This window comes from Oreochromis aureus, linkage group 19, assembly GCF_013358895.1.
Source record: "Oreochromis aureus strain Israel breed Guangdong linkage group 19, ZZ_aureus, whole genome shotgun sequence".
In the NCBI taxonomy this organism is placed as follows: domain Eukaryota; kingdom Metazoa; phylum Chordata; class Actinopteri; order Cichliformes; family Cichlidae; genus Oreochromis; species Oreochromis aureus.
The window spans coordinates 18703066-18723629 of NC_052960.1; the positions used below are offsets into that span (position 1 = coordinate 18703066).

At 41.3% G+C, this 20564-nt stretch overlaps 1 protein-coding gene across 2 annotated transcripts in view; it reads left to right on the forward strand.

Moving 5' to 3' along the window:
• ltk (leukocyte receptor tyrosine kinase) overlaps positions 1-20564 on the forward strand; it is a 61581-nt gene that overhangs the window by 32367 nt on the left and 8650 nt on the right. Inside the window, exons 7-22 of one of the 2 annotated variants that reach the window (XM_031758391.2) lie at positions 2029-2178; positions 3235-3335; positions 3481-3641; positions 4011-4105; positions 5005-5076; positions 5484-5658; positions 6952-7102; positions 7310-7438; positions 7752-7908; positions 11142-11327; positions 11712-11810; positions 15229-15393; positions 16253-16366; positions 19668-19854; positions 19944-20034; positions 20426-20490. In XM_031758391.2, coding sequence (XP_031614251.2) covers positions 2029-2178; positions 3235-3335; positions 3481-3641; positions 4011-4105; positions 5005-5076; positions 5484-5658; positions 6952-7102; positions 7310-7438; positions 7752-7908; positions 11142-11327; positions 11712-11810; positions 15229-15393; positions 16253-16366; positions 19668-19854; positions 19944-20034; positions 20426-20490 — 2098 coding nt within the window. The remainder of the gene's footprint in view (positions 1-2028; positions 2179-3234; positions 3336-3480; positions 3642-4010; positions 4106-5004; positions 5077-5483; positions 5659-6951; positions 7103-7309; positions 7439-7751; positions 7909-11141; positions 11328-11711; positions 11811-15228; positions 15394-16252; positions 16367-19667; positions 19855-19943; positions 20035-20425; positions 20491-20564) is intronic. The other variant, XM_039603426.1, reaches the window with a different exon arrangement.

The window sequence follows — 20564 nt, forward strand, 5'->3', positions numbered from 1 at the left end:
TTCAGTTTGTGCACATCGGGAGTTATATGAGGCCAGCGTACTGTAGCGCAGTCCTGAAGCAGTCAGCGAGCTATTGGCAAGCTGTAATCCATTTGCATTAGCTGTATAAAATTTAAGTCCATGATAAATTGTTAATCCTTTCACCAAAGGCACAAGATTATTCCATGCCAAGGGCCTTTACACAATAAATTTAAAGTGTAGAGAATAAGTATTATGTGGAGTGTTTAAAGTCTGAAACCTGAGTGCAGATTCTCGTCCTCGGATAATTTGCATTAAAACGTTTTCACCGCCTAGTGTGTTTTTTCCTAATTAGCAGTAAAATGTAGTGTCAGGAATTCAATTGGCTGCTCTCTTTTCAAAGCTCTCTTCTCTATCTGCATCAAAGATTTCAGATAATATGATAAACCCCTTGCAGATTTATTATCCTATTGAAAAAATCATGCACATAAAAGCATCAGTCATTACCTTTCGGTTCCTGTCACATCACAATCTAACGAGTTACCTCTTTCTCTTTTTTATAACATCAATCACTGTGTGCGAAGAAAAAACTCTCCACGACACTGAAAAGGCAAAACGCTTCAGTCAGTAAAATCGATATAGTCAGGGTTATTTAGAGCACTTGAGCTGTGAAACGCTGAGGGGAAAGGCCGCAGCGGAGATGTAATTTCTTCAACGAGCACACGGGTATCTTAACCACTTTCATATGCAAACATTGGTATCAATCTAATCTCTGTGGGTTCTATAGAGAGGTGGCTGACATTATTTGTCTATTTTAGCACAAAAACTGGAAACGGCTCTCTCTATATTCTGGCTTCTTTCACAATTAAATGCATGCGTAGAGTGAGAGGAGAAGAATTACACCGATCTCCCGTCTGCATCAAGGACAATAGTCAGTTACTATCAGGCGATAGCTGGACCCTATAGAGGTTGCACAGGTAGGGTATTTCCCAGTACAGGCTCAAGAGCATTAAGGAATTCCAGGAGACAGACAGTTACTCTAGGAGAGCTGGAGGGGGTCATACAAAGACTTTAATCCACCAGGACAACCAGTATCTGCTCTTTTATGTAAGAAAGAACAGGATGAGCTCTGCCAGAGCTACAAAATAACTTCCAGAAGATTATTGGTGTGAATGCTTCTGACCAAACAATCAGAAACCGACTTCATGAGGGTGGCCTGAAGGCCACTGCTGCCCTGTGCTTTTCATAGATGGAAGCAGGTTGACCTGTGGAGAACATTAAGCTGCCTTTAACATCATTCAGCATGACAGTTTGGTGGTGGGTCAGTGATGGTTTGGGGAAACGTATCCATGGAGGGAGACACAGACATCAGACAGGTTGGGCAACAGCACCTTCTGTCAGATCCTGTGCTGTTGCAGTGGATTCCTACTAGTTCATGGTGCACCTCAGACTGTTCCAGCAACTCAGTGATGCCGTGGTCCAGATCTGATGGGAGATCCCCCAGGACACCATGAGTCGTCTCATTAGGATGTCAGGCATGGACACAAGCAAAATGGACAAGCCTGCTGCATCATTTTTAATTTAGATTTTCAGCGTTTCTGTGATTTCAACCCTCTGTAAGATGATAATTTTCATTTCAAACAATGTGGCATCTTCTCAAAATGTTCCTGTAATTTTTTTGAGCATTATATGTTGACCCAGCGAAGTATTTGCAAGCCCCCAAAACTGATAAGAGTCACTATGTTTTGGAGTTGTTGGACAACATTTTCACTTTGAAGGTGAAACTGAAAAAAACTCATCCTAAAAGGTCTGGGAGTAATCACAGTGCTCTGATCTGAAATGTGTCGCAGTACGCGTATGGTGCAAAGTGTGGAGAGTGACAGAAGAAAACACACACACACACGACTCTCGCGTGAAGAAAAACATCCTCCGTATAATTTGTGCTCGGATGATTTCTTTCAAAATATAATTCTCGTCTGAAAGACGAGGAATCCGGGGTAGGAGATGGACTTTTTAGCAGCTGTGGTTTCTGTCTTTTTGAAGTATGATGATAATCTGCTTCCTTCCCAGATGCTCTCCCCTTTGGCTCATACTGTTCGTTTGACGGGGATTCATGTGGTTGGTCTATGTCCAACCAGCACTCGGGCTGGAGGAGAGTTGCAGGAGATGAGCTTATGAAGAGAAAAGACATGCAGGGTTTCGCTCTGCAGCACACACAAGGTTTGTGTTTGCATGTGTGTGTGTGAATGTGTGTGCGTGTGTGTGCACAACACATGTGAATTATGCCCTAATTTAATTACTGTTCCTCTGGTGAATCTCCTCCAGCTCCGATGAATTATTGAGGTGTGGAGTGATGGGAAAATACCCTCATTTGTTTTTGAAGCTCACATTTCCTTGTGTCAAAACTTCTTAATTATCCTTTGTTGCAAACAGGATTTTTTCATTTAATCTTTTTTAATACACAGCCAATGACGAGAATGCTTGTTTTGAGGTTCAGGACGTAAAAACAATAAAATCGCTATTTCTGCATTGACTGAGAAGCATTGTCAGGTAATTTCTAGTTAGCAATGTAACTAAAGCATATGTAGCGCTTGTCAGAAAGACCTGACAGGTGCTACGTCCTTATTCACGAGGGCTTGCCACAGCAGGTAGTGCCACATATTTGATTTGGCAACATTTTTACCCTGGATGCCCTTGAAGCAACCCCAAGGGGTGTAAGTTTCTTCCCAGGATTGAACTGTGGAGCTTTCGTTTGTCAGGCAAATGTAAAACACTGCACGTGAGGTTTTTTTGCATGTCGAAAGAGGATGAAAGCAGGATTGCCAGCAGGCAATACTGCCTTGAAATAAAAGATGTAATTGTAACTGGTAGTTAATATGCTCTATAGCAAACATTTAGAGGTTGACTGAAATGTCAGCTGACCATCTTGTGGCTGTACACAAGCCATTTAGCAAGCAACTTGATTTACACACAAGTGTCCAGCATTCATTGAGTCTAGCAGAGCATTGCAGCTCTGTTAACCTCAATGCGCTTTAGACTACAAGTCACATTGTAACCACACATTCATACAGCACTTTATTCTTTCAGCTTTAAGTACTTTATCTACCTCGCATCTATGGTCATCGTCTCCATAAAAGTCATTACTTTTATAAGCTGCTGGTTTATGTTGATCAATAAGAAAGATTGATGTGGGTTTGGCTCAAAAATCTAACTAACTAACTAACTAGCTAAATCACATAACCTGGTAAATGTGTCACATTTATTGTCTTCCCCTAGGGCACTTCTTGTTTCTCCCAGTCAGAGAGAGTAATTCACTTAAAGAAGCATCCATTCAGAGCTCTGCATTCCCTCGTCCAGTCTCTTCTGTTGCTTGCCAGGTCAGTTACTCGCCTGACGTAGTAGTTGAATTATTTAATTTAAGCATGTTTGGTTGTCTTGTCTGTGTGGGGGAGTTCTCCTCGGCTCAAATCATATTAAATATCTCACCAAGAATCTTAATGATCCGCCTCTCTGTTTGTGTAGATGCGTTTCTCTCTGTACCTGCGTGGTCATTTTAATGGCTCGTTGCAAGTGGCTATAGAGGAAAACGGGACCGTCTCCGCGGTACCGGTCTGGGAGAGGAATGGTCAAGCCGAAGATAACTGGGAACCGGTTGCCCTGGAACTGACTGACCTTCATCACGGGTACATAAGAGGAAAAACAAACAGGGGGAGGAATGAAAGAATAAAGCCTGATCTCTCGTGGTTTAAAGGGATGATGTGTCTTTGAGGTTTACTCACCTCTTTCTCCCTGGAGCTCCATAAAGTTTCATTTTTTCCTTTGTTTTCCCCTGTCAGTGATAGTGGAGCTCAGGGATGAGTACATGCTTTAGGTCAGTGATAAGAAAAGGGAAATTGCTCCTTTCATCTAAAGAATGTGTAATCAGATTTAGTGCTCACAATAAAGGAGATTCACTCCTACTTTACTCTGAAGAGTTTAAGTACACTCACTGGGACTGAACTCCTGCTGCTTTCTCATAAGAAAAGACAACGGTAATTCTCTGATTGCTCCAGGTTTCGTGTTAAAGTGACAGCTGTGTGGGGACAAGGCTCCAATGCTGACGTTGCTCTAGATGACATTGCACTTGGAGCAGCCTGCTTCCATTCAGGTAAGCTAAGATCACACAACCATTAAGTAAAGCCAATACAGATTTTTTTAAAAGTTCTCAAGGGCTAAAACACACATTTGTCTTGCTTTACCGCGTATTTAGTCTTTGCTTTCATAATGATCTGTGCACTTTATGAAATCAAACTGCGGCTGAGCTGGGGAGGAGCACAGGGAGACCTCCCCAACTGCTGTGTTTTGTTCAGCACCACAGCGGTCCTCAGCTATTCGTTTGATACCCCGTTTAGTTGATTGGTTGAGACATGTGGGTAACCGACGTTTAATGATTTGCTGCAAATGTAGCGCTGCAGTACGACAGCAGTGTGTGCCAACATTCCTGCTCCCGTGTTGTTGCACTTCAGCTTTTAATTCTCAAAGTAGAGAGCAGACTTTTACAAGCCACTATGGTACTACGCTAGTAACAAAGACATGAAAAGGTCTGTTTTTGTTTCGGCATGATTTGGGGGAAATATGGTTTGAAGCCTCCAGGGAGGCGCAGTTGTGCATGTCTGTTGCGCTTCTCCAGTTGGGCGAGGACGGAACATTTTCTGACATCGGGGTTAAATCAGGTTTCTAGAGTAATTTTAGAAAGAAATCTTGTTGTGTTCGAGAGGGTTTTAAGACCTTGACGGCTCTTGTTGCCTAAGGGCTTGGCAATGAGGAGCGTACAACCTTTACCACCAATAAACGGACAAAAATCCCCGTGTCTGTCTCCACAGTAGGTAAACACTGCCAAGATAGAAAGGTTTTCATGATGTAGCCCTGCTCTCAGGAAATCTGTGCCACTTTCATTCTAAATATAGTTCATAATCAGGTGAAATCCAGATGAGTGACTGTGACTCCTCTCTCTTTTTTTCTCCCCCTGCCTTTACCTTTACTCTGGCTTCCCCTCCCCTCCATCAGATCTCAACTTTCTGCTGCCCGCGACCGACTTTGAAGATTTCTTAAGCCCCCTTCCGGAGCCTTCGGCCTCAGGTAGTGCGCAGCTCCAGCAGTTATCTTGTGTAGCGTGTGAATTTCTGAAGCGTCCCAGTCTACTGTGTCATCTTTAATCCATTCTGTTTGCACAATTTGCACACCAGGTGGTCAATTGTTCACTCATCACAGCTAACCAGAAGCTTTTAATCCAGCCTGTGTTCGGCAATCACATGCCAGCTCCTTAATGCAATTACCTGTGACTCTTGTACATACACAGACACATACATATGTGCCATATGTATGCGTCTGTTTTTCACTGTGTATCTTATGTCAGCTGTTTACTGATTTTCATGCTTTCGGTACTTTTTTCCCCTCCACATCAAAATGTGAAAATGGTCGTAGTTTTCGCAGCTTATTAAACAACTAAAAGCAGTATTTTCCCTCCTTTATTTTGCCTTTTATAGAGGTTTCTCTGATGACTTGGTGGTTTACATCATGCGGTGCCAGTGGACCACAGGGCCCAACCCAAGCCCAGTGTGACAGCACTTACAGGAACAAAAATATCAATGTTACTGTGGGGAAGGAGGGACACTTGAAAGGAGTTCAGATGTGGAAGGTGCCTGCTACTAACAGATACCTGTAAGTGGTCGGTGATACCGAGCCAGGGAACATGTACAGCTTTTTGTAAATAGCGGCCTTTGGTTGTATTTTTTCCATTTTCGCTGTTGTCCACAAATCCTCTGAAAAGCCTGCTTTGATTTTATCTCACTAACAGCTCCGTAGAACTTCATAACTCTGCTCAGTGGAGAAAGATTGTTATCCAAAATGACTACATCAGCGAGCCGCAGGATTGACATTTGTGTTATTGCAAACTCGAGCACCGGAGCTTATTTTTGATTCAGTTCTGCACACACTAGTGTAAGTACTCCTAAGTGCAGCAAATCCATCGCTAAAAATATTGAACGCTTAAAGAAAAGAGAAAAACACAAAGTCTTCAGCGGACAAGCTTGTGACTTACTCTACCACCACCTCAGCAGCCTTCTGTCATGTTTCTCTTGCCCTTTAAAAAAAAGGGAAGTTAGGTTTCTGCATCTTTAAATTCTGTGGCCGGTGCACCAAGGCAGACGTTTTGCATGTGTCTTGGTATTTCCAGTCACGAATGTGTGTTAGAAACAACAGAAAAATGAAGCTCTATATTTATTTGTTTTGAAGATGAAAGCGCCTGGGATGTGGAGGCACAGGTGCTGCAGGGAAATCATAAAGCATCAAAAATGCACTACCGGTTTAAATCTTTTCAGGGGATTTGTTAACATTAACAAAAACAAAAAGAAAATCCTTTCTTGTTTTGTAAAACAGCCATTGCTGTAAGAGAGGATTTTGGAAGTCTAACTCCAGATATCATTCATACTTGAGTTGTTTTTAGGGGCTCAGCCACCGAAAAGGCAGCATTTATTCAAATGGCTCCTTGTGTGATTTAGAGAGCTGGGTGTCAGTTTAGAGGTGTGATTTTGTGTTCTGTGTTAAATTATTTTGGCCTTGTTCACTTTTACTGGTTGTTGCATTGCCAGATAAAAAACCTCAAGCGCTTCTATTGTCTTTGCACAGCCAGCCAAACAACCTCATTATCACGATTACGGCATGAGATGAGGCAAAAGTAGCTGGATTAATGGCCGGATTTGTAGAAAGTTAAATTATACACACATGTAATTCCTAGCCACATTAACACGATGTGAGTTTGTAATAAGGAATCTTATTAGGACCACTGTTAACTATTTCATAATCCACATTTTACGACAGACATCTGCAGCCATTTGCTCAAGTGTAATGTGGTTTTTGTTATCCATTATGGTATATAGTGCGTGGCTAAGCCTAAAAGCACGTCATTTAAGATCAAGGATTAAATCTCCTTCTGTTGCAATGATCCCCCCTCAGGATCTCTGCTTATGGGGCTGCAGGAGGAAAAGGAGCCAAAAACCACAACAAACGCAACCATGGGGTCTTTATTTCTGCCATCTTTCCTCTGGAAAAAGGAGATATGCTTTACATCTTGGTGGGACACCAGGGAGAGGACGCATGCCCAGGGGTGAGTATAGTGAGGGTGAGAGCAAGCTGGAAGGATTTGTTGATGTGCGCGATTTCCCAGTGGGATGTCTTAGAGAGGAGAGACGAGACGGCGACCTAAATTCTGATTTTCCTTTTTCAATGCCAGGTTCATGTTTCTGCAACTTTTTCTTTTTCTTTTTTTTTAAAATCTTGTGGAGCTTGATTTTCCATCTTCCACATGTTTTAGAGAAATCCTCACACCCAAAAGATCTGCCTCGGAGAGTCATCTGTGATTGAAGACAACCTCAAGCTGCAGGCTGGTGTAGAGTGGGCTGGAGGAGGAGGCGGAGGAGGGGGAGCAACGTACGTCTTTAAGGTAGCAGAAGACACTTTGAGTTGTTTCTGAAGCGTGTGCATTTTCTCTGGGTTTGTGTGCATAGCATTGTTAAGATACAGCACTGTGGCACATAAGCATTTGAAATGATTCAGCAGTGTTTCATTCTTTAATCCATAGATTTAAATATAGATTATATCTGCATGCAGCATGGAACTTTAGTTCACTTCTTTTATGATCGCTCTTATCTATTGTACCATCAGGACTTCTAAAGTTGTTGTGTAGCTTATATAAAGTGTTCATCATCATTTAAATAAATGAAATTGAAAGATTTACTCATGCGTGGTCTTTTCAGAAGGAGGGTGGAGAGCTGGTTCCCTTGCTGATCGCAGCTGGTGGAGGAGGAAATGCCTACCTGGAGGACCCAGAGTCCAGTCTGGACAACATACCACTGGAGCAGTATGAAAACAGCACCGAAGCTCCCAGTAGCAACGGCCGAACTGGTGCAGCAGGTAGTATAAGCTCATTGTTGCTAGCGTCCTGTTGCAAAAACTCTGAATTTTTTCTGCTATTTTAGCTGAATCTATAAAAAATGCCAAAAACACCCTTCTGTTGAGTCATCTACCATTCACTGAAGGCTCATCAGAAATGGTCTCAGTGGAAGGCTGGCTATCAAGAAGCCATTCTTAAGGAAGGGAAAGATGGAGAAGAAACAGCTGAGGTATGCGACATTACACAAGAACTGGACTGAAAATCAATGGCAAAACGTCAAATGGAAAAATGAATCCAAATTTTACATTTTTGGCTCGAACCATTGAGTGAGGTACAACATTAACTTTCTACAGCCATCTGTGAAACACAGTGGAGGTTTTGGCAGAATTACAAACATAGGAAAGTACCATCAGATCTTGATCATCCAATACCATCTGGAAAGCATCTGATTGGCAGTGGCTTCATTTTTTAACATGACATTGATCCCAAATACCCTGCAAATTCAGTAAAAGCATACCGGGGTAGAAAAACACAATCGATGACTATCAGTGATGGATTCGCCCGCCCAGAGCTGAGACCTCAACATTATTGAAGCAGTGTGGGCTCATCTTGACAGTGAATGCAACAAAAGGCATCCAACATCCAAAGAAGAGCTTTGAATGTCCTTCAAGGAGCCCAGGGAAATGACAAGAAAGCAGCCCAATAAAGGTGGTCGTACCAAACATTTGCCTTCAAACTCATTAGAATTGTACAAACTCTTTGCTCTATAATGTGTTTCTAATGAATAACTACAGATATTTTGTTATTTTCCTAGCAAAAAATAAATGAATAAGGGCTGCTTCTTTGTCCAATACAGGCCACAAAGGTCACTCATCACTAAATAACTTCACTTTGATGTGTTCGAATCTTGAGATGTCTGACTTTAAGATGACTCCGTCCACCCTTGCATAACTGAGGAAAATGAAGTTATTTTTATTGTGCCCACAGTATTAAATCTTCTATTCAATTATTTAAAAGAATGAAAACAACAGCTTTCCAGAATCAGTGTTCCTGGCATTTTTCCCTATTAAAAACTAGATTCAATAAAATTATTTAGATGGAATGCTATTGGTTGTTGCATTGCATGTTTTAATACTCAGCAGCACACACAAAAAATTTATTACAGAAAACGGTGCATGCAATTTAATATAAAGTTGGATCCATACATTTTTGGGGCAATAACATGTCTTTTGTAAGTGTGCAAAAGGAAAGGAACTTCCTGAGTGTTGAAAACAGTCCTCATACGTAAACTTGTCTTAGTTTGTCCTTTTATGTTTTCCTAGTCAATGCAGCACTTTTGTTAAACCCCTTCATTTAAAGCTGAAAGTCTGCACTTCAATTACATCTTGATTGTTTGATTCAGAATCCACTGTGGAGGTGTACAAAAGCAAAATTACAAAAATTGTTTCATTGTCCAGATACTTTCTTACCTAACTGTAAAAGCTGCAATTGTGGGTATTTTTTCGTTTTGGTTACAAATTACCCTCTACACTTTATGTTCAAAGAAAAGTTTAATTTTCTTATAAAGAATGTGCTATAAACTTTGGATGAGAAGACGTTGTTCTGACTGAATTCAGAGTCGTCTGATACCGAAGCACGCATTTCGTTTGTCCAAAAGGTAGCTGGAGATATGAGAGGATTGGTTTGTTCTGTATTCTCACACACACAGGGTGGCGCAGGTTGGCATGCATGTGTTTGGCCTGTGGATAATGGGATGTATCTGGAATTCACTTCTTCCTCTGGAACATTCTCAGTAAATCCCTTCTGACCAGCCGAGTCTCAACGAGAACCGTTTATCAACTCATCTTATTGAAACCTCTGAGAGACTGTTTAGATGAAGATCTGCGTGTCAGAGCAAGTTTGTAGCTCGAAGTACTGAACAGATGAGGTCTTTCTGTTTACGCGCGCTTGTGTGTGAACTGCGCGTTTGCATGTGTGCTGATGTTTAAAGTGGTCATCCTGCCACCACATGAGACAAGCCGTACATATACAGTATATTATCACTGATCAAAGACCTCTGAAGGGCAGAGGAACATCTTTCAGTGAAGCTTGTCTGCCTTTGATATGTTGTTTATATGAAACCTGCTTATATCTGCCCGTCATTGTAGATTAGAGCTGTTGATCGACTGATGGTTGAACCCGTTAACTCTTATTATTCATTGCGAGGTGTCTCTGTATTCATCAGTCCACTTTGGTGCATTCAAAGGTTAAATTCATGCCAAAAACAAAGCTGCAGTATAGCTACATTGTTGCTGTATCTGACATCAGTCTCCAAGTGGATGGGCGGAAAATCTCCTTTCAGTTTTAACATTTTAATGGTGACCGAATAGCTGACGCTTTACTCTTGACCCTTTGTCCACCCACCCTGCCTGTGAATGGAAACAAAGAAACACAACAACAGAACAAAAAACTGTCGGAAAAATCAAAAGCCCTGTGCTAAAATTTCTCCCTCGTTTCTATATTTTATACACTCCACATCGGACTGGATGTGGTCTGACCTTCTCAATTATAGTCTAAACAAGACTGAACTTATTTGTCTTTAAAGTGTGCTTTCTGGCTTAACAGACAGGCAGCTCTCTCACTGATTGCCTCCACCACTGATTCATTATGCTGAATCACCAGTCGAAAGTAGGGCCTGATTTGTGAGGGTGGAGACAAGCTCACAACACTACACATGTTGGTGGCTGTAGATGATTGTGTCTGTGCTTACATCCAGACTGCAAAGAATCTCAGTGTAACCTGAGCAGAACATAAAAACATGAATTTAGTAGTCATGAAGTGTGAAAATAGTTACTCTTTAGGGACCCCTGTCAAATCTGAGAAAAAAGGTACTCGAAAGATATCAGTCATACAACCTGATTTGGGTTTGGTAGATGCAAAGTTATGACAGAAAGCCTGTTTTTGGATCTTGATCCACACCGGGGCTTAAAAGTCAGGATACTTTGACCTGTGTATAATTTCTAAATCTCTCGAGTACCCTTTTAAAATCAAAGCTGCCTCACTCGCATTACAGCAACAGTGTAAGCCTTCAGGTCATTTTATGAATCCTCATTAAACTAATTTTAAATGGCAACTAATTTTTTCGTTGTTCTCAGTCGGTCAGTTTTTTCGCTGCAGCAAACATCAAACACAGGAACCGTGTTTTACAACCTTGCGCAAAACTCCCAAAGTAGCTCTTGTAACGGTGAATGACTTTGTTTTGTTTCCCTTAAAGGTGGAGGTGGCGGCTGGAAAGGTAGTTCAAGTTCTCACCTGATGGCTGGCAGATCCCTGGTGGAAGGTGCCGAGGGGGGATCTTCATGCCCCCTGGCGCTGTCTAAGCTCAGCTGGTCAACCTTCGGAGGGTTTGGAGGAGGAGGCGGTGCATGCACAGCTGGAGGAGGTGGAGGAGGATACAGAGGTAACCGTATTTTGTCATCATATTGTTATTTCAACCCAGACTAAATTTTTTAACCTCTTTGTGAGGTTCGATGACTGAATGCATAGAGGAGTATCAGCTGATTGTGGGTTATTTTGACTGCGGTCTGCTGAAAATACTGCTCAGCTTGATTCATTACTTCTGCGCCAGCAATCTGTTCTTCATTTTTAGTGTAACGTTCATGCATAATTTCCCACTGCTGCAAGCAGTGTTAAGAACTACATTTGAGTTAGGATTAAGGTATTTTTTGCCTTGATAATCACACTTCAGAGAGTCAATATAGGGATTTTACATCAAAAGAAAAGTGTCGTTTAGACAAGAGAGTTAAAGTTATTACTATTATTTTTATTGGTTTGTTTTTGACAGGAGGCGATGCTGCATTGACAGATGACATCACAGCTGATGGTCAGAATGGAATTTCATTTATTCACCCGATGGGAGAGATTTTTCTGCAGCCTCTGGCAGGTGAGACTGAGCGTGGCACCCTACTCCTGCATCTTTATAACGAGAGGTTTTAAGAGATTAGCGGAGGATACAGGATGCAAAAGAGCAAATACCATTCTCAGATGAAAACCTTGAGATGCTACAGAATATTTTTTAGAAGGTTATAACTGGATGTTGAGCTAAAACGTTTTGTACAACTAGAAGATCAGATTAGAGTGCTTATTCAAGTACTAAATAGACTAAAGCAAGAAAGAGCAAGTGCTTCATTCTCCATCAGCTAATAAAGCCAATGAGATGCAGCTGAAAGCCTTAGATAAATGTAGCACCTTGGCATAGGTTTAAAATTGTGTGATCACGCTAGAGTTAAGAGGAAGACTCCAGCAAAGTAGAATGGAAAACAACAGAGCTAAAGTAAAAGTTTGTTTTAAAAAAAGCTAGTAACAGGAAATTCCCGCTCTCATGAGTTCATCGTTAAACGGTTTAATAATATCTATGTACATTGTGAAAAAGGCCAAACCAACACCGACTCGCTGTGCTCGCTTGGCCCCCGGGCGACACTGTATTAAAAACAGACTCTGTAATGAAAATCTCTGCGTGCGCTCAGATATTTACCAAAAACGTCATCAGCGAACAGAGGTCATTGCCTGATTACTGTGTGATTAGTGTGTAATGCCATAAATGAGGCTACAAACTACAGGCTCAGTGTGTATAGGTCTAAAATAGCACCATGCATTATGTTTTTGTGACAGTGATGTTTATCTCAAATGACAAATCCTCAGGATCATGTAATACTCCTAACAGCTAAACCAGTCAATGTCTCTCGGTGTGCTTTTGTCTCAGTGTGCTTTGAACTATATTTGTGGGGTCACAAATCCAGGAGACCACAGTACATGCAGGGTTCAGCAGCTTTGTGAGGACCAAAAATGCTGGATCCCACAAGCAGAAGTGGCTGTTTGGGTTGGGGTTGGGCAATCAGTCGTGATGAGATGGTTTAGTTTAGACTAGGGAATGCACTATATCAAGGACAAGTCCTCAGAAAGGTGTGCAAGGATATGTGTTTGTGTGTTAATTGCTTTTCTATCTGTTTGTATCAGATTATCTGAACATTTAGGAATAGAAGCATTCTCATGAATATATGGGCTTATTTTTTTTTCCTATTTTTATTGAAACTAACAGCCCATCTGATTCTCATTATTCAGTGGGAGGAACAGGAAAGTGGCTAATTCACAGCGTCATGCAGCCTGTTGCCTTCGGCGCCAACAGACAGGCCTCCATTCTCATGTGAAAGACTTTGTTGTTTATGCAGTGTGCCCTGCCACTTTAAAACACAATGTCGGGGTCTGCAACATGAAACACATTCAAAGCACGATCAGGGGGGAAAAAAGAGAGAGAGAGATTATTATAATAATTAAATTTCAAGGCAAATGCATTTTTCTCTGTGATGTAGTTAAATGATCTCTCGCTTTAATTGAAGGATGAGTTTAATAAATCGAGGACACATGGAGAAGCCCTATTCTTCTTCCTGTTAGAAAACTGCATCATTAAAACAATGAGGCTCTTCCTACGTCAGAATTTAGTTTATCAATTAAACTAATTATAGAAAGAACATTAAAAAAGCAGCTCTGCTGTACTGTATGCATAAATTTGCAGTAATTGTTTTCCAATAATTAAAATCCTTTATTAGTTTCAAATTATATATATATATATATATAATATTTAACTTAATATAACATATTAATACCAGCAACACACTTCAGCAGCAGTGGGACACACTTTTACCAACGTTTGTCTGACTTTTGTAGGCAGCTTTAGCACCTGTTTAACAGGAGATTTTCAGACACTGTGTAACATCATGTCATTTTCATATCCACCATATATGTAGATGGTGTAGTGTACACACGCACTGATGATATAAAAATATGTTTTTAAAACAAAACAGAAAACCGGTTGTACTGCAACGGCAAATCCTTTTCTGTAAAAGGAACAGGCATGTGGCAGAGAGTGGACTGAACGCAGGGCTCAGCAGACAGAAATCAACTCAAAATCATTATTTAGCTGATAAGAGGCAAGGTAAACAGAAAGAACAATAGAGCAGGATAAGGATAAACTAACAAGAGGCAAATGAGACCAACAGAAACTCACACACTAAGAGGAAGAGCACAACAAAGAACAGAGGGAGATGCAGATGTTATAGACACAAGAGGAGAGTGGACACACCTGGAAGCACAGCTGAACAGAATCTAACGAACAAGACGGGGGAAGAAAAACTGAACATGACGCACACAGGACGATGGACTATCAAAATAAAATAGGAACTAACACACATACTGAGACCTAGACCAAGACATGTTAACTTGACACAAGGAACAGACGTCGAGCCATGTCACAATGGGGACCCAAAAGGACGAAACACAAAGATTAGTGATGATTACGGGAACTCGACCAGACAACCACAGAGACAGGCCAAAGAGAGACACGACTAGGTCAGACTAGACACAAAAAGGGAGCTAACATAACTGAACAAGAACCAAGAAGAAGAAATGTATATAACAAAATTCACAGGCACCAAGGAATACTAAAGTCAAGAGTCATTAATCACGAACTAGAACATGAAAATCTTCTAATTCCAAAGAAACGGATAATAAGTCCAACACAAACTCAAGATAACCGGTTGGAGAGCCAGGACCATGGGATATAACTCTGTAATTTACCGAAAATGGTACCAAGGCAACACATCAAATGTTGAGAAATTGTCTTCCTTTTGTTTTTATTTTATGTGCTCATTTTGAATTTGAGGCCAGCAACACGTTTATCACTTTGTTGCATCATCTCATCGTTTAACACTCTTTAAACACTCTGTAAAAGTTTGGGAACCAAGAAGACCAAGTGCTGTGGTTGCAGAATTTTACAGAGTGTCCCACTTATTTTGGAAAGGGAGAGAGAGGCGGGGGTATGAATGTATTAAAAAGCTATTTGATCACAAGCACAAGATGTTCTTGACAGTAATTAACCAACTTTACTTGTGCACAACATGTAATGTGTTAGGACAATAACAAGCCTGATTTTATAGTGTCATGGAAAGACCAAAGTACTTTCTGGATCATCTCCATCTATTTATTCTTTAATCTGTCATAATTGTGCTTCCATTTAAAAATCACAGTTTTATGTACTCTATTTTGTGGGAGTTTTTGTTTAGGGATTACCTTTTAGTTTGGTGGTCTAGTTGGAATTTACAGGGCAACAAAGGAGCAGTGTGGCTTTCATTTTATAGCCAAAACCTGCTATACTAAAGCTTGTTTCTCTGTGCCACAGATGTCTTTTCCCTCTATGGCAAAGACAAATAGGCTGCAGAGCTAAATGTGTGTTGATTTGATCTCCTCACTCTCTAACAAATAGTTTTCCTTTTGATGTTTGTGTTTATTTCCTGTCTTCTTTCTAGCAATGGAAAGTCACGGTGAGTGTGAGATCAAGGTGCAGCTGAACTGCAGCCACTGTCAGACGCAGAGCTGCAAACGAGAAGCAGACACTCACCTCATCCTCTGCCTCTGTGATGATGATGATGAAGTCCTGGACACTGACAACGTTACATGTTCTAGGCCTCTAAGTATGTCTGTAAAACCCAGCAAACGCTTCTGCTTTTACTTGTGAGCCATGATATGTCAGATGTTTTGTTTTAATGTCACGTGACACTTTTAATCCCTCACAATTCTTTCCCACACTGTTAAAAAAAAAAAATCCTAGAAAAACAGTAATATTCCGGCAGCTGGGGCGCCAAAATAATACCAGAAAATAACAGAAAATAACTTTCTCATAAAAATACGGTTATTTTCAGTAATGACAATACAGTTTGTTGCCCTAATGTTACATGTGATTTTGCCTTTTTCCAGTGCTTTTAAACATTAAATTAGGAACATGTTAATGTGATTAAACAATGAAATTACCTATAAACAAGGTCAATGAATGTGGCAATATGAATAATAATACGTAAATTACAGAAATATACAGTTAACAGTTGGTTTAAATAATAATGGATTGCATGCCCTGGGACAGAGGCGAGGCTGCCATATCGCACCATCACCAGTAGGGTAGGTGAAGAGTCTTGAACAAGGGCACGACGACCGAGAGTGTCCAAGCCGGGGCTCGAACCGGCAACCTTCTGATTACAAATATTTGTGAAATCATGATACATTTGTGAATGTATTTTAACAATCTAAATATGCATATGTACAGACAAATACATTTAAAAAACAAGAAAATTATGTTTTATTACATTACAGTGATTTTACGTTAATTTACATTTGAAATGTGAAATCAGTCTATTTATGTCAATTTTATGATATTCTAGAAGAACAGAACAAAACTGTAAAATACACAGTACAATACTTTTATATTAGGATTTTATTTTACAGTGCATCTAAGCAGCTAACAAATGCTAACAGACAATCTCTGCTCCACCTCTCCAGCAGCTCCTCAAGGCCCGACTCCACCGGGCCCGATGCCGACATCCCTGATCCTGGCTGTTGTGGTGTCCACTGTCGCCAGCGGCTTTGCGCTGGTCTGCGCCGGCGTCATCCTCAGTAAGAGACTCCTCCAGTTCTGTGCGCAGTCTGTGCCCTCCACCTTCCACCGGCTGTGAGCACAGCTGGAACACGCACATGCTTCCAGATGTTACTAACAACAGAAACAGAAACAACTTTGATAAATGTTGGTTTAAATGCCCTTTGCTGGCTGTGCAGCAGATGACTAAAGGAGCGACGGCAAAGATATGGTTGTGAATTATTAGACGCTGACAGTGAGCACAGTATGAACACTCATTACAAGCACTCATTCCAGGTAACGCTCTCTTTTCTCTGGCTGTATGTATATACAGTATAAATAGGTGAAACAAGACTATTTTGCTGATGAGAGGCGATAAAGCGGAGGTGACTGTTAAATACTGTATTGTTTATATGCTGTATTCAGTGCCTGCAGTGGAACGATTGCTCTCGTGGAAGCATGAACATTTTCGAGACGTGCTGTAAGCGTCTCGCTGCATGAATTCATTCTAAAAAAAAAAATAGCTGATTAAAGAAGCACAAGCAGAAAGAGTTGACATTTAACAAGAAAGTTTCTTTCAGTATGAGTGGCTTTCTGTAGCGGTAAATGTCAGCTGCTATAATTCATTGTGTGTAAAAAACAAAAAAACAAACACACAGAAGTGATTATACAGACATGAAGATTACAACAGTATTAGAAAATGAAGAACTGTGATAAGAGATTAGCCTTTTAGTCATTTTGAGAAGCGCGCAGCGACAAGCGCGAGTTGAGCTGAACCCACAGGCATTGACTCCGTGATAAGAGGATAGAGCAGAAATTGTTCATCTTTAAAAGTGTTAAATGCTATGTACACAAAGCGCTATGATATGGACTATTAGAATAAGCAGATGCCTGTTTGCTGAGCGACAAGGTTACCAGAGTTTCTCTTGTTGGCTGCAGGTTTGAGACAATCAGATGGTCAGGCAGGAAGTAAAATGCTTAAAATAGGAGTAATTAGGGAATTAACCATTAACTGTTTTGTATAGCTTTAATTTAACTACTCTGTAGCAACCACACTTAAAACAGGAAGCTCAAGAAAGAAGAGAGGGATTCTGAGACAACCACATTTTGACAATGAACACGGTCTCAAAGGCTGCTATGCAAAATATAGTGTTAAGTACCTTCTTTTGTATACCAAATCTCGTTTGATTAACTCCAGACACTTTATACGAATACAGTTTTAACGACATGTGGAGTCATTTTCCAGTAATGTAGGACAGTGAGGGATTATACAGCTAATAACGCTCGGAGCACCTTTGTCACCTTTTGTGACAACTGTGTGCTGCAGACTTTTTGAGAAGGGAATCCTCTAACAAGAGCTTCGTAAAGGTGTGCGTGTATAGCAGGTTCTCTTTCTCTCTCTCTCTGTTGTCCTTTTCATGACCTCACTGAAAGCGCCAAATATTAAGCAAAGCTCAGCTATTTTCCCACAGCACGACTTGATGAGAGTAAACTTTGTGTCAGAGCCTCTGGAGGAATCGGCGCTGCGCTGACTTCCTGCAGAATATCAGCTACACTCCCAGCTCCCTGGGGGTTTAACGCAGCCTGACAAGAAAACCAGGCATGACCAAAGCAGTTGGGACTTTTTAATGAAGTAATGCATGTAAAAACCTCCTGTAAGGAAAGCGATCTAGAGTAACTCTTACAGATTTAAGAGTAATGTGGACATTTCACCTCCTGGCAATGAAATCCGAGCAGAATAATGTCAGTTTTCCAGCCGAGCCTGAAGCAGAAGGTATTTGAAAATTTATGTGGTGACCTCCACCTTCACGCTCCCCCCTCAAATTTCTGTTTCGCCACAGGCTTTATTCTTAACTTTGAATCCATTATATCTCATGATAGCTTAGCACGAAACGTTTATCCTCCCATTTTAAATGACACCCTTAACGCACACAGTGCAGTGAAACAGTGCTCTAATGGAGTCGAGTGTTTTTATTTTTCTTGTTATCACTAAGTGCTAATGGCTGACCATTAAAAGATAGGCAGCTGATGTTGGATGTGGTTGGTTTTCGATCAGCAGAAGTGAGAGAATATGTCGATAAAGTGCGGCGGACTTGGTGAAAAGCGACGTGTGAGAAGTGGAAAAGGCGAGTTATTCATCAGATAAATGTCCTTTTAGGATAAAAGACTGCAGTCTGCATTTCTGCTGTGAAGTTCTTCCTGAAGAAAGTTTGAGCTCAGTGTAATTAAACATAAATACAACCCCGCAATCAGCTTATCAGAGTGTAATCAGACAGACGATAATTGCAGATAAGGCGGTGCTACTGGTGGTACATACTGGGCCACTTTATGCAAAATGGAACACTAACTGCATTGTGTGTAAATGTGTGCACTTGCTCTTAAATAAATCAGTTCCTAAACAAAGGCTGATGACATTTATTTTTATAAAATCTGCTTTAAAAAAATACATATTTGGGGAGGATGGGGTGTTTTTACTGGAGCTTGTGTAATTTTTAAAAAAAGGCAATGAACGCACACACACACTTCAGGTTAATGGTGTCTCCTTACCTGAGCTCTCCCCCATGCAGGGAGGTAGTCTGTTCCCTGGGCGCCCCATGTCCTTCACCCCCACCCCCACCTCTTCCTCCTCCTCCTTCTCCTGCTTCTCCTCCTTAAAACTCCCCTTATCCCAACCCCTGAGTCCCTAGCATCTGCACGGGGCGATGGCTCGACGGCACCTCTTACCTGCACGCAACGCCCCCCCTCCCTGGCAGACTACCAACCTGCATCGGGGACATGGGCTGCCTCCATGGCGGGTGAGTCCAAACTCACTGGCACAGACAGCATAGGAGCAGTAACCAAGGAGAGGCCATCCCACATGCATGTCAATTTGGTTAGTGGCTTTAGAAAGAAGCAAGCTCACTTGACTTCTGAAGGCAGCTCATCGTCTCTGCTTGAGGCTTCAATAACTGCTACTAACATAACATAACGTGTGAATTACAGATCCAAACTGAGGGTGGTGTTTGAAGAGGTAGAACTCCAGTGTTGGAGAAGTGCTATGCAGAATTGGTGGAGTATTATTTAAGAACAAAATGAAGCCCTTTGAAACATTTTGTTCCCATATTTTTATAGCTTTATTCCCACTAAGAATGTTGTTTTGGGATTGAAAAAGTTATCGAGACGTGGCTTGATCCCTCCTTGTGTTGCCGCTCCTACATTCAGACAGATGGTCAGGAAGATCCTTCTGCCACTTACATGCACTTGTAGGGTCCTGATTAAAGTTTGCTGATAATTTTTGCAAGGGTTTGTCGACTCTTTAGTATAACAAGCTTGTTTGTCCCTCTGCTTCGTCTTTTTCTGCAGTGTGGTACCGCAAAAAGAACGACCTGCATGCAGTGAGGGGGCGTCTTCAGAGTCCCGAGTATAAGCTGAGCAAAATCCGTTCCTCCACCATCATGACGGACTACAACCCAAACTACTTTTTCACCGGCAAAGCCGCTTCGTTCAGTGAGCTGAAGGAAGTGCCACGCAAGAACATCACCCTACTGAGGTATGACTCAATGTTAGAGTGCCAGTTTAAGGTTCTGCTCTAAACCAAACGTGAGCCATTTCATTTGTTGTGTTTTCTCTCCTCTTTAGGGCGCTTGGTCATGGAGCCTTTGGTGAAGTCTATGAAGGTCAAGTTCTGGGGATGAGTGGTGATGGCAGTGCTATGCAGGTGGCCATAAAGGTCAGCCGCTCATATTTTCTTAAATATTTGCACTTAAATGTTTAACAATGACACCTCACATGTATGTTCAGTACTTATAATCCCATAAGTGGTGCTTCTGCTTCTCCGAGCTAAAGGTCATGAAGATGCTTTCACTTACAGAATGATTGTTTGCTTTTCTTATGTTGTGCAAAGACTGCAGCAGAAAATGACTAAAAAAGAAGAATGCAGATTTGCTCAGCGTCCCCGGATAAGATGCTTTAAAGGGCACACGGTTTAAAAAGGGAAAAGCGAAAAAGCAGAGAAAGCACCGCATGGGGTTACCTGCTTACAATGCTCTGCTGATTAGGTCTGAAAATTTATATTTCCCCTTAAAAGTAGCACACACTCAAATTCTCTTTCTATTCTGCAGACTCTACCAGAAATCTGCTCCGAGCAGGATGAAATGGATTTCCTGATGGAGGCACTGATTATGAGGTGCACGAGACAGCAACCATACACTTCCTTTGTGCATTACACACACACACACACACACACAAAGAGTGGCTTCT